At 45.0% G+C, this 23,816-nt stretch overlaps 1 protein-coding gene across 4 annotated transcripts; it reads left to right on the top strand.

Annotated features, from left to right (window-relative positions):
* The first annotated feature begins 284 nt into the window (after positions 1–284).
* On the top strand, positions 285–23,815 carry FYB2 (FYN binding protein 2). 4 transcript variants are annotated; one of them, XM_061353360.1, is made up of 20 exons: positions 285–353; positions 4,185–4,959; positions 5,794–5,988; positions 7,019–7,052; positions 9,762–9,850; positions 10,591–10,619; positions 11,856–11,887; positions 12,756–12,840; positions 13,186–13,339; positions 15,031–15,157; positions 15,257–15,300; positions 15,604–15,673; positions 17,974–18,057; positions 19,343–19,371; positions 20,122–20,182; positions 20,753–20,845; positions 22,494–22,578; positions 22,878–23,034; positions 23,194–23,227; positions 23,678–23,815. In XM_061353360.1, exons 1-20 carry the CDS (start codon positions 345–347, stop codon positions 23,685–23,687), a joined length of 2,196 nt encoding a protein of 731 aa, XP_061209344.1. In that variant the 5' UTR covers positions 285–344; the 3' UTR covers positions 23,688–23,815. The 4 variants fall into 4 exon arrangements, 3 of the variants coding, with proteins under 3 accessions (XP_061209344.1, XP_061209343.1, XP_061209345.1); XR_009725431.1 differs by having other exon boundaries at positions 22,878–23,227; XM_061353359.1 differs by lacking the exon at positions 23,678–23,815 and having other exon boundaries at positions 22,878–23,377.
* Position 23,816: the final 1 nt, after the last annotated feature.

The raw sequence follows: 23,816 nt of genomic DNA, 5'->3' as shown, positions 1-23,816 counted from the left end.
ATGGATTTCATCAGGACCCATGGGACAGGATGCTGTTGGCTGCCTTACATGATGGGGGCAAGCACCGTTCTTCCCCCCGCCCAGCATCAAACCAAGCCTGATTCTCCCCTTTCTGAGCCCATCCAAAGCCTGCCCTCTGTTGGCTCAAGGATCCGGAGATCAGCGCCGGGGAGCAGCTCTCCCCGCCCCGGGGGCAGACCCGGGCCTGGCCCAGGTGTGTTCTCGGGCTTGCCCCGCCTTGCCCGGTGCGGCAGCGGCGGGGACGGACGCGGCGCTGGGAGCGGCGACGACGGGAGCCGGGACGCGGGCACTGATAGCGGCTGCCAGGCTCCTGCAGCGCAGGGATGGATTCGGTAACTGCAGGGGCGGCGCTGCCCTCCACCCTCACACAGCAATGGGCTGCTGCATCCTCTCCCCCGGCCCGGGTGCTGGTGCTTTGTAGCTTGGGGCTGTTCTCTCCACCAAGTGCAGTTTAAACAGGGGCTTTCAGGTGTGTGCTGTCCCCGCTGCTTCTGCGCTGCATGGGGACCACAAACCAGCAGCTTTCCTGCCCCACTGCCTGCCTTCTTCCCCCCTCCCTTGCTCTGAGATCAACTGCGGTTTCTGCCTTTCAATTTAACAAAAAGTAGAGGTGGATTTGATGTTTTCCTCTAGTTTATGAGAAGATGGTATCTGTGCTGTGCTCTCGTCAGCGTGCTCGGGGTCCTGGGCCCAGCTCCAGCAGCCCTGCTGTGGGCAGCGCTGATTAAACATTTACCCACAGGACCTCCCTTGGAAATCAAGATAAAGAATGGATTAAAGCAGAAAAAAATCAGGAGGGGAACACGCAGTGCTTCCTCTTGGCTGTCCCGCATGCCACGTCTTGAACTGGGTTTTTCTTCCGGTGTTGTTTTCATTGTAGAAAAGCAATTGCAGAGAACTAATGAGAATACAAATTCCTTTTAGTTAGTCCTTAGTAACAGCACAAACCTCCAGCTGCTGCTCTTCCTAAAAGGTATCTTTATCATAGGCTTAAGATGAGCTTTATCCTGCTTCCTAGAATGATATTAATGTTAGAAGAGCTATTTTATTTATAGGGAGAAAATATGGAAAGTTTAGCTGTCCCCTGACTCTGTAATGCTCACAGCTTTCCGGCCAGTGGAAGTTTGTTTCCTTTTTATTCTCTCCCTCTCTCATCTTGCATGGGCTTTTGCCAAATGTGTTATTATTCACAGTGAATTATTTGGCCAGATGTAGCTGTAATGCACATCGTGAGCTTTTGGCAGTCCTTTAAATGTACTGGTGTATTCTCCTCAGTTGTCAACTGGTCTAATTGTCTCCCCACTGTGCTGAACCCTCCCTGCACTTCACATGTGTCTACATGCGACCTGCTTGGCACCATGTTCAGGCTGAACATCTCCCTGAGTTAGTGTAAGGTGTGTGGGTCAAGCTGAAGAGTTGCTTGGGTGGGTCTGTGGTTTGAAATGGTCCTGGCTTTGATGGAAAACTATCCCTGCAGAGACCAGGAGAACTCATTGCACCTCAGAGGGTCTCACTACGCTCAGCCCAGTGCATGGAAGCAGTAGCAGGAGCTTTGTGGAGAGGGAGAGAGCATCAGGCTGGGTGTGGGTGTGCAGGAGGTGGCTGTGGGGTACAATTAAACCCTATCCTCCCAAGAAGTTCATTGTGCTTGGCTGGGGACCGTACGTGTCCCTCCTGTGCTGTGTCTGTGTATGCTGTCAGTGTGAATACCCCAGCATGCTGCAAACTGGGGGAAGCTATATTGTAGTGAAGGGCACGGAGAGTGCGTTAAGCACAGATAATCTTCCAGTTAATTAGGCGAATCATTTGAAGCTGCCATTTCAAGGCAAGAGGAATAGCAACTTGAGGGAAGGGGGAGAACAGGAGGCTTGTATCCATCCCTCTTTAATTAAAGGTAATGCCAAGCTAGCGACTGCCACAGCCGTTTCTGTCACAGCACTGCCAGGCTGAAACCCCTGTTTTGCATGAGTCCGCCTCGCCCGTGGCACAGTGAGACATGCAGGTCTATTTTCCTTCTCTCTGAGGACACTGATGAGGAGCTATGCATTACAGTAAAGAAAATCACTATGGAGAGGCAAAACAGCATTGAACTCTTCAACTGTAGCTGCAGCACGTGTGCAAGCTCGGTGCAACTGCATTAGGGCACCTCACTGCTTTATTTCCTGTCTGGCATTGCTGGAGGGATCGGGTACATGGGGGATTATATTTTTCCTCCCAGATCTGATTCATCCTCCGTGTGCTTCTGAAAACTCCCATTCCCACCGGCTCGCCGCTAGATTAGGCTGTCTGGGCAGCTTACCCAGCATCACGCTGCTGACCACTAATATGAAATATAATTGGAGCAATTCAACCCTCTCCCCCAGGGGTTGGTTCTTTACATCATGCACTACCCTGTGAAAGTAATAAAGTCAGTGAAAGGGGTTATTCAAGAGAAATTGTCAGTGTTTAATAAATCGTGCAATTAAATGCAATAAACCCTCAGTGCGCTATTCATCTGCTCTGCCTTAACACTTAAGGCTGGGGCTTTTTTCAGAATAACGAAGTTCTGTCCTAGATAATTTTTTCCAATTTCCTCATTAGACAGGTCCTCGTGAAGCCTTACAGTTCCCTGCACCGAACCAAGCTGCCAGAGGAGCACACCTAATGTAATCACGGCATATAAAATGTTATAGAGCAGTTCAAGGACTTAAGTAGCTCATAAATTTCTCTTCATATTTTCTCCCTAGCTCAGGCCAGGGCTGAACTGAAGCCATGATGTTGCAGGCAAACATTGTGCTCCCCTTTATCTAGGTACCTGGGGACAAAGGCCTGAAACAAAATGTTAAGTGCCCTTTTGAACTGTGCTGTCACCTATTAGCTCTCTTTGTTCAAAATCATATGGGGCCTGGTAACTATTGGAGAGGAACTGAGTATCTCAGCCTGTTTTGAGTATTCATCACTTGAACTGAGAGATGCTCTTGAAGTCCTTGTGTGGCACATGTTTGGATTGTATGTCCTTTGCTTCCTGGGAGTGAGAGGGAATAACAGCAAGAGGAGAAGCATCCAAAGGGTTCTAGGGATCTGAGCTAAACTAGCATAGCGGAGGAAGATTGCACCCCAGGGATCATTTAGAACCTGCCAAGGAGGATGCTGTCCTGTGGTGGATCTTTCTAAGGGAAGCAGGGGATGGACTGGGGATCTCCACCGGCCTCTCCCCTGGCTGGTGCTTGTGTACTGAAAATAAGGAGCGGCTTTCCTACCCAGCAGGTGCGTAAGTGGTGGCACAGAGCCTCTGCCAGGAAGCCCTAACGTTCATTTTGCTAAGTCCTCCAGAGAGAGATTCTCCAACACTGGGTGATGCTGGGAGGCAGAAACCATTTCCATCTGGTCCCACTGGCTCTGCTTGGTTGTGCTTCCATGCTCTGCTCCTGTGTTTCCCCCTGTCTCAGCTCTGCTGCCTTTATAGTAGTGATTTGGGAGTGTTTGGAGCATCCTTTGAATGAGCTAATTCTCCTCTCCTGCTTTTAGATTTTCACTATATGCTTGGCACATCCTTGGTGACCAGGGTGGAGTCCGTGACCTCTTTCCCTCTGAAATGATCATAGAATCATAGAATAGTTAGGGTTGGAAAGGGCCTTAAGATCATCAAGTTCCAACCCCTCTGCCATGGGCAGGGACACCTCACACCATGTCACCCAAGGCTCTGTCCATCCTGGCCTTGAACACTGCCAGGGATGGAGCATTCACAACTTCCCTGGGCAACCCATTCCAGTGCCTCAGCACCCTTACAGTAAAGAACTTCTTCCTTATATCCAATCTAAACTTCCCCTGTTTAAGTTTTAACCCATTACCCCTTGTCCTATCACTACAGCCCCTAATGAAGAGTCCCTCCCCAGAATCCTTATAGCCCCCTTCAGATACTGGAAGGCTGCTATGAGGTCTCCATGCAGCCTTCTCTTCTCCAGGCTGAACAGACCCAACTTTCTCAGCCTATCTTCATACGGGAGGTGCTCCAGTCCCCTGATCATCCTCGTGGCCTCCTCTGGACTTGTTCCAACAGTTCCATGTCCTTTTTATGTTGAGGACACCAGAACTGCACACAATACTCCAATCACGACCACATAAATTGCCTGTTGCACCTCCGAAAGCAGATGTTTTGTGCTCTCCTCTCTCCCCCCACCCAGGAAGGTGTGAGTGATTTCAGAGCCCTCCGAGCAAAATTTCAGAAGGACTCCAATGTGGCCAACAAGCTGGTGCAGCCACGCAAGAAGCCTCCCCCTGAGGTTGCACCCAAGCCAGGCTCTGCAGGGGACGCTGTGCCCAGACCTCTGCCCCGAAGTAAGAGCAAAGAGGTAATACTAAACCCTAAGGATGAAGCTGCCTCCCTACCCTCTGCACTCACCCAAAGCAACCCCTTGGTATGGCCTCCAGCCAAGCTGGGTGACATGAAGCCAGCAGGGCACAATGAGGAGCATAAAGGCAACATCTCAGAGAAAGGGCTGAGTTCTCCCAAGAATGGTCCAGGGAAGCCTCTGCCATCCTGTTGCACTGACCAGCAAGGATCAGCTGAAACAGCTCCAGAGAGCCTTTCGTTCCCAAACTCTTTCCGCCATGCCCTACAGATTTGGGAAAACACCTTATCCCACAGTGAGAAAGCAAATGCAATGCTCCCAGCCCAACGAGCATCGAACTTGTATGTGCACCCTCACGTGGAGCAGAGGGCAACACATGCTCCTGCTGAGTCAAGCAGTAGTAGGATACGACCTTCTGGAAGCAAGCCAGTGCTGGACTTGCTGGCCCAGAAGAAGAGGGATGCTCTGCTCAGCAGTGGGCAAGCTCTTCCCCAGGATCCCAGGAGACACAGGACCTCTGACGAAGCAGATGCTGAGACTGCAGTGGCAACTGCATTCTGCCAGCAGGGTTATTGTGCATCGAGAGAGCAGCCTCAGCACCAGAAAGGTATAGTAAGCTATACTCAGTGTCCCTGCTCATGGCAGGGGTTTGAAACTAGATGACCTTTAAGATCCCTTTCAATGCAAACCATTCTATGCTCGTATGATATATACAGTTAAAGTATATATCATACGAACATTTTGAGAGTAGGATGAAGAGGGAGGACAGGGGAATATCTTCAGTTTTGGTCTGCTTTGGCCTTTCACAATTACAAGGTAAATGTGCCTACACCCTGCTATTCAGTTTGCAGACAGACATATCAAGGCTTGGCTTTTCTGCAAAGACACTTCAGTTTGAATTAAAATGCCTTAAACCTGAACTCCCCCCTCTGCAACCCTCCCAGCTTTGCAAAAGGTCATATTTGAGCTTGGAGGGCATATTCTCCTTGCGATATTTCATACAGAAAAGGGTGCTAAGAAACTCAAATGATGCAAAGTTCCCCTTGCTAATGTCACACCAAGTGACGAGGCACTGAAAAGATTAAGCCTTTGTTTACCCTGGAAAGCTACCTTGCTTGGGCTGTGTATTGAAAACAGCTATGCCACTAAATCCTGGCAGATTAAAGTGTTATCAGTACAGAAAATGAGGCGAGTATTTTATAATCCAGAGGAAGGGAGCTGTTGAGAGCTGAGGCCCCAACATGGCTAACTGTACAAATGGACACTGCCATTTGCTTTTCCATCCTGGTAACATGGTAGGAGCCTTCCTGGGTGATGGGGACACTGAAACTGGGAGGAAAGAGAGCTGGTTAGAAATGTCTATATGTAACTAATGATCCTACATGGATTTTTGCTTGAACGAGGTCTAATTGCTGCCTGTCCTTGTGCTTCTCTGGAGCAGAATCCAAGCCCCCATTCTGCCAGCCCGGAGCAGGAAAATGGTCTCACAGCCCTGGGAGCAAGTGGCCAAGAATTAAACCTCTCCCTTCAGCTGAATCCCTGGGTCCTGCCCCTGGGAAGCCTGCAAGACCCCCAGAGTTTGACCTCAGTGCTTTCCGAAGCGCCGTGCCTTTGGTCCACAGAGGAAATGAAACAAGTAAGAGATTTCTAGTCTTTCTCCCCAGACCTGTTCTGTACAAAATGAATGAGAATCTGCAGTTTATCGACATCCATAAAGCCACAATTCCAAGTGCACGGAAATAAGATGTTATTTGTTTCTAACATCTTTCTCAAACATTAAGAAGTGCTCGGCAGCTTCAGCGAGGCTGATTTTTGCTCTTAATCTGGAAAAGGGATCTGGTTTTCCAGGTTGGCCGTTATCCCTCATGCAGAAACCAGCTTTCCTCCCGACTGCAGCGTGTTGTGAGTGGTTTACAGCTGGCTGTAAAGCAGCAGCAGCTGCCTCTGAGGCAAGCTGATCTTTATCACTCCTCTTCAATGGGAAATGCCTTGACTCTGAAGCACACAACTGTGGGAAGGCACAATAAAATCGGTAGAAACTGGTCTGCTAATCCCCCCCTTCTGTTTTAAATACAACAGAACTCAATGTTGTTAAATGTTCCAACATCAAGAATTGCAAAAGTTCGGTTTCCCATAATAAAACCCTATTGATGTTGCGTAATAGAATATTCTGGACCACTTATTAAGCAGCTAAATGGTGTTTCTTTATAGATACAGACTTAATTATAGCCAGATCTTCAGGCACAACTTCTTGTGAATTCAAAGGGAGCTGCTTTTCTAAGAAGGGCCCTGCTAAACTCTCTTTGACTTTACTGTGCCAGTGCTTATTGTTCTGTCCTGGCCTTGATAAGAATAAGAGGGAAAGAGAGGTTTTCACTGAAGCTCTTTTCTAACCTCATTGCTTCTAACTATATTAATGCTTCTAAGCATATTAATTTAGTGGAAGGAACTATTTACATTTAGATGTTATCATCTCCATGCCCTCTCAATATTGCTCAATTATAGATCTCTAGAAAGCCCGAGGTTGTTGCCTGGAAACATGAAATAATGTTGTGTTAACATAGCCACGTCCCCAGTTTCTGCTGGCAATCTTATTTCACACCTTTCTTTGTGTGCAGAGAGTGGTCTTGCCTTCAAATACTAATCCTCTGTGTGTTTGTGCGCAGCTGCTGACGAAGAGGATTACTTGACCCCCGAAAGGTGAGTGTGTAGTGAGGCAACGTGATGAAGGCATCTCCATCCCATGATGCTGAATGATCCCTATGTAGTCTGAAGGGAACGTGCCGCTCCCAAAGGCAGCCACTGGCTGGGATGACCTTCTCCTAAAGTAGAAAGCTTCATCCCTATTTTCTCCTCTGGGTTCTTTGAGCAGTGTGGAGAATCCTACCTGCGTGTCATTAGGACTGATTCAGCTGGTCAGAGGGAAAACACTGCCAGTGCTCTAGCTGCAGAGATCACTTGGCACCTGGTTTTTTTGCTTCCTGTTTTCCATGTACTCAAGTGATGTTTTTAGGAAAGAGATGCTTTTGAGAACTGTTGTGAAACAAAGCCCTGGGGTAACCAGCTGGTGTTAGGGGTTTGTTGTTGCCAGCAGCAGAAGAGCTTGCCCTCCTGCATAGACACCTTAAGGTCCTTTCCAACTCTATTCTGTGATTCTATGTTTGTGCAGCCAGAACGCCAGGGTACAGGAGCCTTTGCCCCCCCTCCCCATCTTCAGGGCTTCATCTATCTCCACATCCTGAAATGAGGTTTTTAGTGAATGGAGGTCCAAAGTCAATAGAGGTCACGAGCTGACCGGTGCAGCTTCTGGTACCATAAGTGTCCAAAATGGCTCAAAATCTTACAGACACGATTGCTTTTGTATGCAAGGGGATTTTTCCTGCTATGTCTCTGAGTTGTCATGAGTGGTTGTTAGTGGTGCTACTTCTTGGCCACAAGAACAGCTGAAGTGTCAGAAAATATTCATATATATTATATATATATATATGTGTTTTGTCTTATCTGCATGAATATACAGCTGTGAAAAAGGGAAACAGAATGGCTGAACCAAGGCAAAAAGAGCTGAATACTTACAATACTTTCTGTTCCCAAACAATGAACTCTTGCAGCTATTGACATAGCAAGTTGTGCTTTTCGCATCATGAGGTGTTCTTGCCAGTGTTGCCTGGTGTTCTGTTTAACTTTTAACCTGTGCTTGTCAGAAGAAAAGTGGTCAAAAAATAACCAGCTCCAAAGCTGCCATGCACCACAAGGAAGCTGTCTTAGCAATAGATTGCAGCAAGATTAGCCGTCTTACACTAGTATTTCTGATATGGTCTTGACAATAGGTCACTTGTTAAACACGAATCATGTGGTAACTGGGAAAATGAATTAAATGAATTCCAGCATAAAAGCTGGTTGGAAAGGCAGAAATTCCCCTCCTCTAAGGCTCACCTGTAATAAAGTCTGGTCTCTTAGAGACCCTGACACAGTTGCTTGGGCCAACCAATCTGGAGCTCTGATTCCTTGTTTGGGGATAAACACTCTGCTTTCACTGACTCTAGACAGGGACCCATCAACCCAGTTGTATTTCAGGTCTGGTGTAGCACTGCGATGTATATAAAGGGCTGTCTGGTGTCCAGCCAGACTCCCAGGATGCTATTTTATCCAGGGGTTGGACTGGGGAAGTGAAAGGTCAGGGGTTTTCCTGGTCTCCATTTCCTCAAGCAATGGCAGCAGGGACAAAATACCTGTATGTATATGTGTGTCCCCTTCAGTGAGAGACATGTCCAGAACACGCTGTGGGACCAGCAAGCTGGGGGGCTTAAAGCAGGGGCTAGGGCAGCCTTTGGTATCAGCACAAGCTTCTGACTGACTTCAGGTGCCCTTTCTTATTCTGATTGCTTTACTTTAACATGCACTTTGTTGTGTTTCTTGTTCCTAATGTTCTGGTTTGCAACAACTACTTAGTCCTTACTCTGCTGAAGATGAATTGTGATACTTTAGGGTGATTCAAGGAAAACCAAACCCTCCCTGAGGTTTATAATAGGCTTACTGTTAAAAGATGGAAGCTCTCACTATAGCTTTTCCTGGTACTCTTTCACCACCCTACCCTGTCCTCTGCACGTGTTACAAGCTGAATTGTGTGCATTTGCCAACTCTTAGTACACTCCTGAGGTGCCTAAACCTCTACTGCAGTGGGCACAGGGGAAGAAGCCTCTGGGATTTGCCTGGGTAATGTGGGAAGGCTTGAATTTCTCCGTGCACCTATTCCCAAATGATGCTATTTTAAATTTCCAGAGAAAGAAAGGAAAAAGGAGAATGAGGAGGTGGAGACTGTGTTGGGAAGTCCAATACTTTAGGCTTTGCGGTGCTGGGGCTGAGATGTGGCTGGTGTATTCCACTTGCCATGTCAGCATGGAGCATGTGGCTTGATAAACTCGGGAGCAGGGCATTTAAACTTACCCTCTGATATCTCTGCTTTCCCCTTCCTGTTTCCTTAGTAGAGAAATAGCATGCCAAACAGTGCAACTGGGTTGTTTTTAATTTTAAAGTAGCTGTAGTAGGCTTGAAAAATGCTACACTTTGATTTCCTTGGATTTTTATTGTTCTGTTTCTACTTTTGAGGGGTTGCTGTAGGCAGAAGACCATAATCCCAGTATGAAGTGCCCTGATGTGCTTTGAGCCCTGTAAGCACAACCTGTCCTCCCAAAGGAAAAGCAGTGGGAGCATGGAGTTAGGGAGAGGCTCAGCTGAGCCCTGCGACTGGTGCAGGTCTTCCTGTGAGGAATTCCTGATTTCACTTTGCTTTCTTGTAGGCTCAGTATCAAAACACTTGAATTCCTTGTTGTTAAGATGATTTTTTTTTCCCCCAGACTTCTAAAAGGGTCAGAACAAAAGTCTCTTTTCTCTTTTCTTTCATCTTCTCAGTGCTCAACTTGAAGAGCAGCATAATTATGAAGAAACACCAATGTACCTGAATCAGTCTGGGGACACCACAACCTTGTGTGTCATTGAAGGTACTTTGCAAAGCATGATTCACTCCTAGGTGAATTATGTGCTATCTGGGATAGAGCCTTTGAAAAAGGAAATAACACGGTTGAGGAAGGAGATGCACACTGCTCCTCCAGGTGACCAAATATGACTGTCTGTACTGTCGCTCTGTGCACTGGCGGTGTGTGAGTACCTTATGGTACAGACGTCAGCATTTTGGTGGTGAAATGCTGCAGTAAAGCTGCAGTGGGGAAAAGTCAGGAGATGCTACTGATGTAGAAGAGAAATGAAAGAAGACAGTGAGGCAAACCTCGGCGTCTTCTTGGGAATGGGCACAGAAACAGAGCAGTACTTCTTCCCAGTATAATTTTCTCTATCAATCAGAGTTGCCACTGCCTCTACTTTTACCTTTTTCAAAGCTGCCTCTTTTGGGAGAGGTTTGTTTCTACCATGTGTGTTGGTTTTCTCTCCCACTGGATCAGGAGCCAAGCAACTTCCTTGAGGGTACTTGTGACATCCTTCTTGGGTTTTCCCTTAAGACTATGAAACCTGTGGCAAGTCAAACTCAATGCTACAGTCCTCTGAATGTAAGCCAGTGCTAAACAGCACATTGAAGGATGCTGGCCTGTAGGACACGGTGAATGTGCCATAGTGAACGTGTGCCTGGATGCTGAGTATGCAAGCTGAAGCTGGGTTTTGCAGCTGAAAGTGTGGTGACTTTAACATGGTCTAAAAAGTAATACATATTCACAAATTTCTTTTCTAGTACCCAAGGCAGAACCTCAAGAACACAAGGTAAGAATTCTCATCACAGCCAGTTTTGATCTTTCAGGCTTGATAGTAGCATACACACCATGTTTTCCTGTCTTAAAAACTTTTAATATCAGCATTTATTACCTGCTGAGTATTTCTTTGTGTGTGTTGTCTGTGAAGACTCTCATAAAATAAATAAGAAGCTGCAGAGGGGACACGAAAACTAATGAGGTTTCCAAACACACCAGGGGAGAGTAAGTTCCCTTGACTTCTGTTGTAAGGAAGCGGTAACACCATCTGGACATTGATGATAGACCAAGTAAGTGTCAAGCACTGATATCAAGTTCACGAATTCCTGGAGGAAAAACCCACTGAAGTGTTCTGGAGGTTCCTGCCAAAGATGAGCGGGTGCTGGTAAACCCTCTATGAAGGCATAAAAGCAAAACTGAGCCAAGTTCTTTGTCATGGCAGCATGCTCCACGTTTTGGCTCAGAAGTGAGGGCAACTGTTGTGGGTACGACTGTTCAGATTTCCATCACCTGTTTTGGGGATATCTCTGCTGCAAACTACAGCTTGACTCTCTTCATCTTACCCTGGCAATGAAAGGGGTGCCTGTTCACCATGGCAGTGCAGATGTCCTGCCATGAAGCCAGGATAGTGCATTGCACAGGGCAGGAATTGCTAAAGCTGTTGTCCTAGAGAAGACCCGCTTGGCTGCATGGCTGAGCTCACAGTGAGTAGCTGGGCTAAGAGAACAGGTCACCTCATGTCAGGAGATGATCATGTACTGGGTATCGGTTCTGGCTCTGGTAAGAGGGGAAACTACACTTAGGGAAACATCAAATTCCACTTTCAAGCCCTGACTTGCAAAGCAATCATTGTCCAGGAAATAGCACAGGTTTCCAAATGCGCTTATCTGTGCATGACTTGCAGAGAGGTTCTCTGGCTTGGCTGTAGTCTTATTTTATGATAGGTTGGAAAATCTTTAATTAATAAAAAATCCTCCTCTTCTGTAAGGTCTCCAACCTGTAATTGCTTTCATTCTGACCGGTAGCTTGCACTGTTATATTATCCTTATATAGCTTGTCAATATGTGTATCTCGTGTCCTGCAAAGTAGATGAAATATCCTTGTTTGATGACTATTCCAAACGTAAAATGCTTCTGAGCTTTCTAAAGAAATATTTCTTTAAATACTAGATGACAGCTGAGGCCTTGTATAAAAGCTTGACTGTTGAGAAAAGCACAGTGACTGAAGGCTTTCCTCTTCTTTATTCCAGAAACAGAAGGCTTTTCTCTTTGCCAAATCCAGGTAATTTCCTTTCCTTTCTCCCAAGCCTCTTCTAAACCCACAACTAACTCAGGTTAGGATTAGAATACTGTAACTCTCAGTAAACACAAAGAAATATCATACGTTTTGTGACCAGGACAATGTAGGCAGTGATGCTCTTCTGTGTCAGCACTCATGGTTTCTAAGATTGTTTTCATTCTAAATCATGCCTGGAAGGGAGATTTTCTTCTCTCCTCTGGCACACAGGGAAATACATTTATCTTTTCCTACTGCAACCTGGACTCTTTCAGTATAAGAAGGGAGAGGTATGAGGCTCTCAAAATGGGACACCTGGTTCCAGGTCCAAAGCCATGTAGTAAGTCAAGGTCTACACTGAATTTCACCCTATAAATGTCACGTTTCAGACTCCTTGCACTGTATAATTACTGTCACTGGCTGAAGGCTGTTTTTTCAATGAGAATTGAAGAATCATGTGATAAAACAGGGCCCCTTCAGTGGGAAATGTTGTGATGCTGGAAAAAAGCTATCAAGTTCTGCCTCCTGTTGCTGTATCTTCTTTCCTAAGCCACAATATAGTACGGTGAGAGGCCCATCTCATGAGCCAGGTACCACTACTGGCAAATAGATCTAGCTTGTCCATTCCTGCTATTAGAAAACAGTCATCTTAGTTTGTCTCTCTTCCAAAAGTGACTGCTATTACTCCAGGTAACTAGCAACCTTTAGACTTGGATTTGTCCTTACTTTTAGTACCGACAGTCTTTTTGTAACCTACCTCTTTCAAAGGGAAAATGAGATGCTTATTTGAGCACAGGTATAAAGCAATCAGTTTGTCTGTGACTTTACTAAAGTGACTCTGTTCTGAGATATCTCTCATTTCTCAAACTTTCAGTCCTGGAAGAGCTACAGTAGATGGTGAAAAAGAGGGAAAAGCAAATTTTGAAAGAGAGGAACAGGAAGCAAAGAAAATTTTCAAGGTATTGTATCCTTGAGATTACTTTTAATAGCTACTGTAAGATATCTCTTCTCCTTTTATCCTCTCTTTCTTTGGAAAACAGTTGGAATTTGAGTCCTTAATCACCTGGGGTTTTCTGCCTTCTCTTTTGCCTGTTCTTTGCTCAGCTGCTGTCACCTAAAAGACAGGTAGTGCTGCCAAACAGCATCTGTGTCTACCAGAAATTCCTGATGGAAAAAGGTGTGGAACTGTTTCAAGTCCAAAGATAACTTATATTCTTACAGATATGCATATGTAAGTTATATTCATTTCTACTGGAAAACTGTTCCTAAAGACCGTATTGACCAAACCAACTGTCTGATCTCAGACAGGTGGAAATGAATATGTATCTCCCACTAACCGAACGAAGGAAGATGGTGGAAGTGGGATGAAGGCTCTGCAAGTGCAGGAGGATGTGACCAGTACCCAGACTGCAAAGCATCCTACCCCACAAGGGCTGGCAAAAGACAGAGCAGAGCTCTGTGAGTATCTCATTGCGCTCTTGAGTGTTTCCTCAATCCTCGGTCCCATCTGTTGCCCAAATGTCTCTTCCATATGGGAAATAATGTTAAATTTGGATGCAACTCTTGAACCAATTTAGTTAAACCAGGGCAAAAGGTTGCATGTGCATTTGTATTCTGGTCTGAATCATTTATTTTGGCTTTGCAAATAGCTTCCTAAGTTGGTTAACCATCTGCGTAACTCAAACCGAGGTGTTTGTTTTTCTAGCAGATTGCCCTTATCCAAGAGAGCTGAAATCCATCTCCTCTGCTGCTCATAATTTATTGAGTCTTAGAAAAGGGTTTGGCTAAGGCTTGTGATAGAAACACACGTGAGTAGGATGAGAGCCTGAAGTCTCGCCCTGTCCCTTATGAAGATGGATGATGGCTCCTTGCTCCATCTTCATAGTAGTTCCTGTGAGCCTTTTCTTTGGGCTCTTTCTTTCACAATGCTCTAAGATAGCATCTGGGGCTTCTGATATGCACTGCAGTTGCACAGTTAAACCCAGTCATGTTTCCTTTGTCAATACTATTTTGCAACTTCAGGTTTAAGTGTACGTGGGCTTACTCCTGCTCTGCAAGCCATTAGTATGGTATGGCAGCATTTCAAAGATGAAAGAGGGAAAAGTAGCTCTATTGGGCTCTGTGGGCAGACTAGGAGTATGAAGTAGAACGTGTGAATTGGCTGTGGTTGGTGGCGGTGGTGGTGTGGTCCTCAGGTGTTGTTTTATTATTACTATTATTATTATTTTAAATCACTTCACAGCAATTTTCTGTTATGGCTGGTGTCTGGTTTTGTATGAAATCTGCTTGACTTTTGAACAGCTGGAGGCAATTTCTGTTGGGAATTTGCTTTAGAAGTACACATGCTGAGCCTCCTGCCATTGCTTCATTAGAGAATTGTTTGGTTCCCCACCCCATCCTTTTCTTCTTCATAGGGTTTGAATGCTCTGCAGAAACTTTGGTCATTAACTTCACCATATTGTGGTGGTGCATGTTTCTGGTGAAACCTACTGCATGCACCCATGTTCATTACAAACACTGCTTCTATTTGTGTGGCTGCATTTCTGTACTACACGTACATTCAACTCCCTCAAATCAGTTTTAAGGATTTAATATTTCCACATAACCAAGTCCTCTTGTAATAATCTTTTTTCTAAGCTCATGAAGTGCAAGTCTCATGCTTGCTTCCAGCTCTTGGTGAAATACATCTCTGGGAGACTCTCCTTCCTTGTTTCATTTCTGAGATGTTGATTTATGGGTGTATTCCCAATGGAGCAGCCTGTTACTTGGATCTTAGCATCTCCCTCAACCATGCTAAGCCCTCCCTTAAATCACTTCTCTGAACATTCATAAACATTCTCTTGGAATGCTTTCTGGGTCAGAGCTGCCACAACTGAGAATATTGATGGGCATTTTAATTTTTGTTAAAGTATTTTAGAACTTTCAAATATTTTAAAGTTAAATGTTTAAGACTTCAAATCTTTTAAAATTCTTCACTTTTCCGTCTCAAAGTGGCTCAGAGCAGAGACCTTCCTGGACTCCTGGAATGGAAAGTATGTCTGTAGGGTCTTATTTCTTGTGATATCAACTGTTACCCTCAACAGCTGTCCTTGCCCTGTGACAAGCTCCTCAGAAAAGCCTCTAAAGCAAAGCTCCTTCCTCATTTCCAGTGCGTTATGTGTATGTTGGTGCTCCAGAGCCAGGGGTAGAAAGAACAGCATTGGACCAAGACACTTGGCAGTCTCTGCAGGCACCAGAGGATATATATGATGACGTTGAAGAAATGCAAGATAGACAGTGAGTATGGACTTGGGTTCTTTGCAATGGCTGTGTTTATGAGATGGCTTTTAAAAGCTATGCTGTAACAAATCCCTATGTGATATTTCTGTCTTCTAGCAACCATGGGTCAGACGCCTCACGTCCATTCACTTCAGCCAGCGGTAAGTGCAGCACGTGGGGAAGCTCAAACAGAAGCTGCTTTTAATTTGGGCTGGTCCCTGGGAGATGATGTGAATAGTTTCATTTAACTTTCAACATCTACAGTGTCTCCTTTTGGCCTGGTTGCTCTAAATTCCCATTAAAACCAGTGGGGAGCAATAAATGTGTCTTGCATGGATTTAATTTGAGCAACCTTGAAGCATCTGTAAGAGTAAAATATTACAACCTGGGTGCAATTTGTCCAGTGAGCCTCACCTCATCGCTGCTGAACATGGTTTCTGATAATGGCATGCCTTGGTTTTAAGTTTCAGGAAACAGCTATGAAGAAACATATGAAGATGTTGAGATTGGGAGTGATAATCCAGCAAAAGTAGGGTAAGTTGCAATTTCTTAGTCTGTGTTTTGAAATACTGACCATGCTTCCTTGATCTCACATGCCAGGTACTGGCTGGAAGCCTTTTTCTTCCCTAATTCAACTGCAGAAGAGTTGTTGTATGGGTGGGTTTCTTCTTCCTATTCCTCCCTCTTTTGCCTTTGGCTGACACTTATAGGGAGTGAAAAATAGTTACCAGAATGAAATCCCTAAGCAGTGAAGCCTTTTTCTTAGAACTTGTAGCACTCCCCATCCACTGGAAGTACTTCCCTTACAGAACTCTCCTTGCATAAAGCGCACAGGACAGTATTGATGGCTGTCTCTTGATCAAGTTTTACTCAGATGTAGCCAAGAAAGGGCATCTTTTTTTGTGTGTCCCATGAAAAGGGACAAAATGCTCACATTTCAGTTCAGTGAAGGTTGGAAAGGTGAAAGGAGCCCAGGCTGACATGCTGTAACTAACTTGCAACCTGCTCTTTTTTATTCAGCTTCTCAAGATACTTGCTTCCACAGGGTGTGTTATAAAAGCAATGAGTTTTGCAGCCTCAGATTTATAGGTTGCCTGAGCTTCCCAAATGGATTAAGAGGTGAAATGTGAAGTTCATTGTGTTTTTACTTATTAGCTTTGTGTGGTTCCTTACCCTCCTGCAGTAAAAGATTTCCTGCATCCCTTTGTAAGAAATAGAGACTGCCTTTGGGAGCAGCATATGGGTTGGGGATGCCGCGCGCCATTGCTTCGAATGCAGCTGGTGGCTCTCTTCTAAGGAGTGGTGTGGGAGGAATAATAAGGTGTTGCTGTACATCTGCTTTTCCCTTACGGATGTGAGGCTCGTACTGGCTTGCATCTGGATTCAAGTCTAATTTCTGTGTGGATGCAGAGCCTGTGTGTGTCAGAGAGGGGAAAAACGGTTGAGAAACCTAAAACCCTGGAGGTGACAGGGCAGTTATTAAAAGGCAAAAGTGTAATTTCTCTGCAAATTGTCCATGGCTTTGTGTGTTGGAGGTGCCTGAGCTTCCCTGGACAGGGAGTAAGTAGTGTGCTGGTTTCCACATCTGGCTCCTGGACCAACCCTGTATGTCTTCCACCTATCACGAAGTGTACCCACACCTCTTCTCCACCTGTATGCACATGGGTGCTGAACAGTAGCAGAAATTAAACTTCATTGCTAATTCACAGAGGAGCAGTGCATCTTGCTGAGCTTGCAAGGGAATGTCATGACAAAGCTAGGGTTGGGACCAAATTCACAGGGTTCAGAGGTCAATGTCTCAATCCCCAAGCCAGTCTTTCTGTAATCTTTCTATTGATCTCACATGAAAGATAGGCTGAGAAAGTTGGAGCTGTTCAGCCTGGAGAAGAGAAGGCTGCATGGAGACCTCATAGCAGCCTTCCAGTATCTGAAGGGGGCCTATAGGGATGCTGGGGAGGGACTCTTCATTAGGGACTGTAGTGACAGGACAAGGGGTAATGGGTTAAAACTTAAACAGGGGAAGTTTAGATTGGATATAAGGAGGAAATTCTTTCCTGTGAGGGTGGTGAGGCACTGGAATGGGTTGCCCAGGGATGTTGTGAATGTTCTATCCCTGGCAGTGTTCAAGGCCAGGTTGAACAATTCCTTGGGTGATATGGTTTAGAGCGAGGTGTCCCTGCCCATGGCAGGGGGGTTGGAACTTGATGATCTTAGGGTCCTTTCCAACCCTAACTATGCTATGATATACATCAAATATTTTGAATAGTACTTGCACATGTGTAATGTCCTCCATGTGAGGATCTTGGTTGGCCACAGATACTTCATTAGGAAATTGCTGTGTTGTAGCTGTGCCCCCCGCCGAAAGCTACAAAGAGAAGTGTGTGTAGTGGAAGGTCCTTCTCAAGAGCACAAACAACAGAAATGTGTGATGAAGGGTGGCAGAGAGAGGTAAATGGTCTTGATGTGCTGCTTTAATCGTCACTGCTTCTGGGGAGTTTTTCTCCCTTTTGTCAGGAATTTTTACTCCAAATAAACCTGGGCCATTCTGTAGTTGTTCGGTCAGAGAATGACACCTTCTATTGTAAAGTTTAAATCTAAGCAAAGGTTTGAGCTTGGATTTTATAATTAAGCATCTTTTGCTGTGTTGGCGTCCATCCCACTGAATCCGTCATTCATCTGTATGATGCTATTAAGGTCTAAATCTAATGTTGAGCTAAGGTCTGCTGACCTGCCTTTACCTGCTTCAAGATCTCTGGAGCAGCAAGTATTGCAACTTTCACATACTTCAGCACTTGGTGCCTCTTTAATTTGAAATCTGTTTCTCTTTTGGACAGAACAAAAAAACAAAAGAGATTTGGAAACTTGTTTAAGATAGAAAAGTTGAAGCTGAAGAATACCAGGTTCAAGGAAAACTTAAAGTAAGAAAATGCTGGTTGTCCAACCCCTTCCCCCTCCAATCCTGAGCATTCATATTTGCAATCATTTGAGAGGAGGAGGTCTAGGAGTAAGGAATACAGCTTTATTGGGAAAGTTATGCCCAAAGTGCTTCTATCTACTCAACAGGAGCTGCAATGGCAGATGGAACTAGGCGATCTTTAAGGTCCCTTCCAACCCTAACCAATCTATGATTCCATGATTCTCTGTTGGCCAATGGTCCAACCGAGCAGCTTCTCCAAAGTCTCTGGCATCAGGAATCCACAGGAGCTGTCCCTACAGTAGTGTCCAAGCTTTCACAGGCTTTCTGCTGCCTTTGGTACCTTTCTGATACCTCAACATGATGCAAATACACAAGGGAACATAGAAATGTGCTACCTGCTGCTTGGATCTGGGGGCCAGGATTAGGCAAAGTCTTGCTGATGTAGCTCTCGAGGGTTGAGGTTTTTATTCCAAGCACCATTTATAGTCAAGCTGGCAACAGTATCTGCTGAAGAGGTTTATTAGTGAGTCTTTAGTCTAAAAAGTAAGGATAGAGGATATTGTATAACTTCCTGTAGTGCCCTTTTGGGTACCCTAATATTCAAAACCCTGCTTAAGGTTCCATGGAAACTGCCTTTTCCTCCAGTGCAGAGTGGCTGCTTGCAGAACCCATCCTTCACTGCTGCCAGCATGTGCTTCATCTTGTGCGCAGTGCCTGAAGTCCAGGAAAATTCTACTTTTTCTTATTTCTTTGGGAATTCTGGATTAATCCTTTCCTCTTTTGTATGAGGAAGGTTTGTTTTTCTTAAAATCCTTTTCACACTAGATGCTCTGCCATGTCAGTGACTTTTTTCCTTCATTACTGCTGCATATATTTCCAGGGAAAGAGCCACCAGGTTTCATGTCACAAAGAACCCTTAAAGCTCCAGTAAGCATCTTAGTTATCTATAGTTATTGACACATTTAAATTCCTGGGCAACCCATGATATCGGCAGACTACAAGGTGCGAATTACTACTGACTACAGTTACCCATCAACCCTCCAGCTATTGGAAAGGGGTGCAGAGGTGGGAAGGAGAAGGTTGCTTTTGCTGATTTGGATTCTTCTTTGGGTGCACCTTTGGGTAGACCTCTCCTAACCTGCTTGATGAACACAAAGGATGGAGTTGCTGCTTACTTAGCAAAGGATGTATTTCAAGCAAATACATCTTCAGCAGAGATGGTGCTCATGACTTCAGGGTGATGGTGATGTGCAGACTCATTCCTAAAAGCCTCTTTCCATCCACAGGTTGTTTTCCATTTCAGTACCAAATTTAGGTAAGCAACATATGTATCTAACTCTTGGGGATTTGTGCTTGTGTTTGAAGAGGCAAACGTATTGCACAATGGAAAATCAACCTTAATGCATTGTGCCTCTCTGAAAATCATGTAATGTGGCAGTGTTAATGTTGAAGACTTGATAGAGATTTGTGCTTTGCTTGAAAGGGGTTGGTTTTGCTCATTTTTAAGTGTTGTTGAAGAGGAGCATTCCTCCTGTAGATATGTATATACTGAGGAAGGCAATGTGTGAAGTGGTCCATGCTGAGCCACTGCTTCTAGGCTGGCAGTAGTGTTTAACAGCCAGTGGCACTCCAGCAGCTCCCTGTGAAACTACTTATTGCTGCCTGGTGGAGGGACAAGTTCATGCCTATGTAAATGGGGGTGAACACAAAACCTGTCCCACTAATCAAGCTTGAGAAGCTGCTCAGGATGAAAACCCTGCCTGGACTAACTACAAGGTGAAGCTGCTGCTCCTGTTGGATCTGGATGGCCAAACCCACCTAGAAAATTGTCCATAGAGACAACTAACAAACCCAAGAGTCCTGCCTGATGCTGGAGTTTTCCTCTGGCATAAGTTGTGGAGCCCTGAGGTTTTGGAGCCCTATGGATCTTCCTTTTGCTTTGCTTTAGTTCGTTTGGGTTTGAGCAACTAGCAGCAGCCCAGTTTTCCTCTCAATACATAGCTTTGAGTACTTGGCTCAGGATGACATCTAATATTAGCTTTCTTTGCTGCATTTTGGTTGACAGGGGCTGTTTCCCAGGAGGACATGGTGTATGATGATGTCGAGGTGGGGCAGAGAGAGCCAAGGTGAGGACAGTGCACACTCCTGAGGCTGGTCTTGGGCAAGATGTTCCTTATGGCACAAACCTATGCCCTGGGGAGCCTGTGGTACTGCAAGCCACTGAGGGTCATGAGCTGGTTGGGGCTCAGTCCTCTGGAGAAATTCCAGGTGCCCTCTCCATGTGTGTTTGATTTGGCAAGTAGCATCCCACAGAATGTTTCTTCAGTGTTGCCTACTCCGTGCCAGAGATGTGAAAAAGAGAGAGCTGCTCCCTGAAACATGTGAAAATTCAGGTAGTTTTGCTAAGGAAGGAAAACTCCAGCTCCCAGACCTCATAATCAGCCCTGTGCTGGCAAGTTCCTTGTCAGAAAAATTACTTTTAATAGGAACAGCATGTCTTGATGTCTTGCTGCCAGATGATTGTGGCAGCAGTGCGTGCTGGTATAAATCACAGCAAGTGTTTGCGTTTCAGTGGTGGTCATGGTGGGGAGACAGAGAAAAATCATGACTTTGTAGGTACATGGGTTTGGGAAGGGGGGACATGCTCTGCTGGGAAAAATCTTGAATATCTCTGTGGCTCTTTCCCCTTTTCCCAGAGAGAAGGATGACAAGTACAAACCCTGGATGCCAAAATTTCTGATGGTGAAAGAGGATAAGGACCAAAGGAAAAGCAGCGGCGATGTGGAAAGGTCTTGATTTCTATTCTGTGTTTTCCCACATTGTCTTACTCTGTACCTCTGTCTCTTGAGTTGTCTGCAGGAGTGGGTTGCCCCTGACTGCACAGACATTTTGTGTTGCCTGCTACTCCAGGGTCCTTTCTTTCCCTTTGAATCCTGCTTCCAAAAGACTTTGCAGACAGCGTCTTGAGGGCAAAACAAACTCTATGGTCCGAGCTGTTTGCAAGTGGGGGATACCCTCGGGGTCTTATCCTGAAGTCCTATCATGTCTCCCACTTAGCTGAAACAAAAAGGTGTTACTTGTTATACATCTGCTTTTCTGCCATGCTCCTTTGCATTGCTTCTTTAATTGTGCCTTGATTAAGTATTTGATCTCCATGATCAGCTATTCCTATTTTGGGAAGCGCACTGTGTTTAGAAGCCCCGTACACAGCATAGTAATTGCCTGTGTGTTCCTCTTGCCCTTATTCTAAAGTAGTGATTTCTTGGGTCTTCTTTTTCCAGTTGGGTTTATGGCTGTTTATAGGCTGTTGCTGTAGCATTTGTGCATAAAAGCAAAAATACAACCTTTTCTTACCAGTGCTGAAAAAAAAAATGTGCATGGAAGTAGGAGTTTTCATTTCCCTCTTAAATCAGAAAAATGGGTATTTGCAATGAGCTTTTTCATATTGGCAATGAGCTTTTTCATGACCCAGTACCTGGGACTTCAAACAAATGCAAATCAGAGCTCTGTTTTCCAGGTTCTTACCACAGAGCTCCTCCATGGGGTACAAACACCACTTCTGTTGTGCAAAGTCGTGTATGATTTTACAGACTATCAGGAAGTCAACGCATTTTCATCCATTCCTTAAAGGTGGCAGGACCTGCAGGCTGAGCCTGCCAAGGAGAAATTTCTTCGCATCCTAAAAGTTCCTAATTTCAGTTCTTGTTTCCCCTCCTCTTCATTTTAAGTGCATGAAGGCTAGCCAATGGGGACTAATTTGTTGTAAGTTAGTGTTTTTTGTTTGTTTCATTGGATTTTTTTCTGTCTTAGTTTTACAATGAATGCCATAGCGGGAGGTTCATGTACAATCCAGAAAGAGCGGCACCTACATGCCCAGGGAATGCCTCAGCATGAATGGCAATTGCTTCCTTTAAACCGGTTAGAAGAGCTTGTTTTTCACTTTACAATGCCATATAAATGTCTGCTTGGGTGACTTTCTCCTCCATGCGCTAAAAAAGCAACACAAATCTGGAGAGCTGTATCAAACCCCGCTTCTATAAATGACTTAGGATGGGAGTTATCTGGGGACCATTTATGTTTGGGTATAAATAAAACCAGAAGAAGACAAACTGCTGGGGGAAAAGTGAATTGTTGACTACTATAAAAATACGTTTGATTTGAAACACTTGATAGTTTGTTTGTTCCCACGCTGCTTACAGAGCAAACAGTTATTCCTAATGGAGATACAAAATGGCTCAAGTTCTGCTCGCCAACAGGTTCAAGTGGTGTTTTCATCCTCTCATGAAAAACAGCAATGTGAATGGTGTGCTTTGCTCTTCCAAGGGTTCATCGCAGACACGGCTGGAGTTGTTAGGCTCTGGATTTCATTACCCAGTGTGCCAGTGGTTATTTAGATGGAGCTGAGTAGTGTGTGTGTGTGTGTTTCTCTTGATGCAGAAATATCTTCAAAGTCAAGAAAAGCAGTGCAGAAAAAAGCAAGAAGATGGGAAAAGAAGAGAAGTCTTTTAGAGAAACATTTATGGTATGTGTTTTTTTAGAGAATCAATTGTTTCAGAGGAGGAAGGCAGCTACGTCTCATGCTTAAAAGATGCATGGTGGAAAGCTGGTCCTTAGCTATGCTGGGAGAGATGTCCCACTGACTGGTCACCTTCTCCTTTAATCTGGGATCTTCATCAGGAATGTTGCTGGGGTTTTCTCCCCCTCTTCAGCCTCAAAGCCTCACAACCCATCCTGGAAAGTCTTCTTTCCATCCCTCTCCACTGCCCTTAAGGACACTGCACTGAGTGTATAACAACTCGTGGTTGTATTTTTTTTCTGCAGTATGATAAGGAGATCAATGTCATCAGCACAGCCACTGCTGAGTGCTCAGTGCCCAGTCAGAGAAGAGTTGATCTCCCGGTCACAGCTGGAGAACAGCTGGACGTTATCGATGTCACGGAGGGCAATGCAGTGATTTGCCGCAATTCGGAGGGCAGATGTAAGTTCTTACGATGCGAGCCTCTGGCACGGGTGGTCACTGCAGTCCTGGTTTGAGGGGCAAATAAGCTTCCCAAGCAACAGTACAGTCTTTGTGCTTAGCCACTGTGACTATTTGCTCAGGAGTTTACTAATTTACTTCTCTTTCCCCCCTTCTCAGACGGGTATGTTCTAGTGGAGCACTTGAACTTCAGGTAAACTCAGATTTTATTTATTATGATGCATATTTTCTTCTCCTTCCTGTGTATAGATATCTGAGAGCTGGGGAAATGTACTTAAAACTTCTGAAGGCAGGGGAAGGTTAATGTAAACAGCCAGTATTAAATATTAAAGAAGTATTTCCAGTTTTAGGCTGCTGGTTTGCTGTTATATAAGTTTCCAGTCCAACTGCAGCTAAAAAAAAAACCCCATCCAGTCATGACTTTTCTAAATTGGAGATTCTTGACATGCCTTCAGATATGCCATATTAATCCACATCTGCTACAAACATGGGCCACTCGGGGTGCATTGCCTTGCCAAAACACACCCTTAAATTCCCTGCTGCAGTATCATTTCCTTGCATGCTCATGCATAATGGATACAAATGAACCCCCTGTATTGCCCAGGTGCCCACTGCTGTGAAACTGTCTTTTTTCTTGAGACAGATACTGTTAACTGAAAGCTGCTGTCACAGGAGCATCCCTGAAGGTCTCTCTATGCTTCCTGCGTCCATGAGACCCCACATTGATCAGCTGTGGAGTGATGATGCACATGTAAATAAAGCTTTATTTTTTACACTTTTAC

This window comes from Neopsephotus bourkii, unplaced genomic scaffold (assembly GCF_033783945.1).
Source record: "Neopsephotus bourkii isolate Nb327-2 ecotype Australia unplaced genomic scaffold, CSIRO-AGI_Nbou_v1 NB_673, whole genome shotgun sequence".
Taxonomy (NCBI): Eukaryota; Metazoa; Chordata; class Aves; order Psittaciformes; family Psittacidae; genus Neopsephotus; species Neopsephotus bourkii.
Note: the sequence above shows the minus strand (reverse complement) of the source record. Positions and strands in the feature narration are given on the sequence as shown.

Bases quoted from the DNA above. Each gene is read 5' to 3' on its own strand.
- FYB2 (XM_061353359.1), top strand. The intron at 4,960-5,793 runs GTATAGTAAGCT...TCTCTGGAGCAG, and splicing joins GCAGCCTCAGCACCAGAAAG to AATCCAAGCCCCCATTCTGC. The intron at 18,058-19,342 runs GTAAGAAAATGC...TTCCATCCACAG, and splicing joins AGGTTCAAGGAAAACTTAAA to GTTGTTTTCCATTTCAGTAC.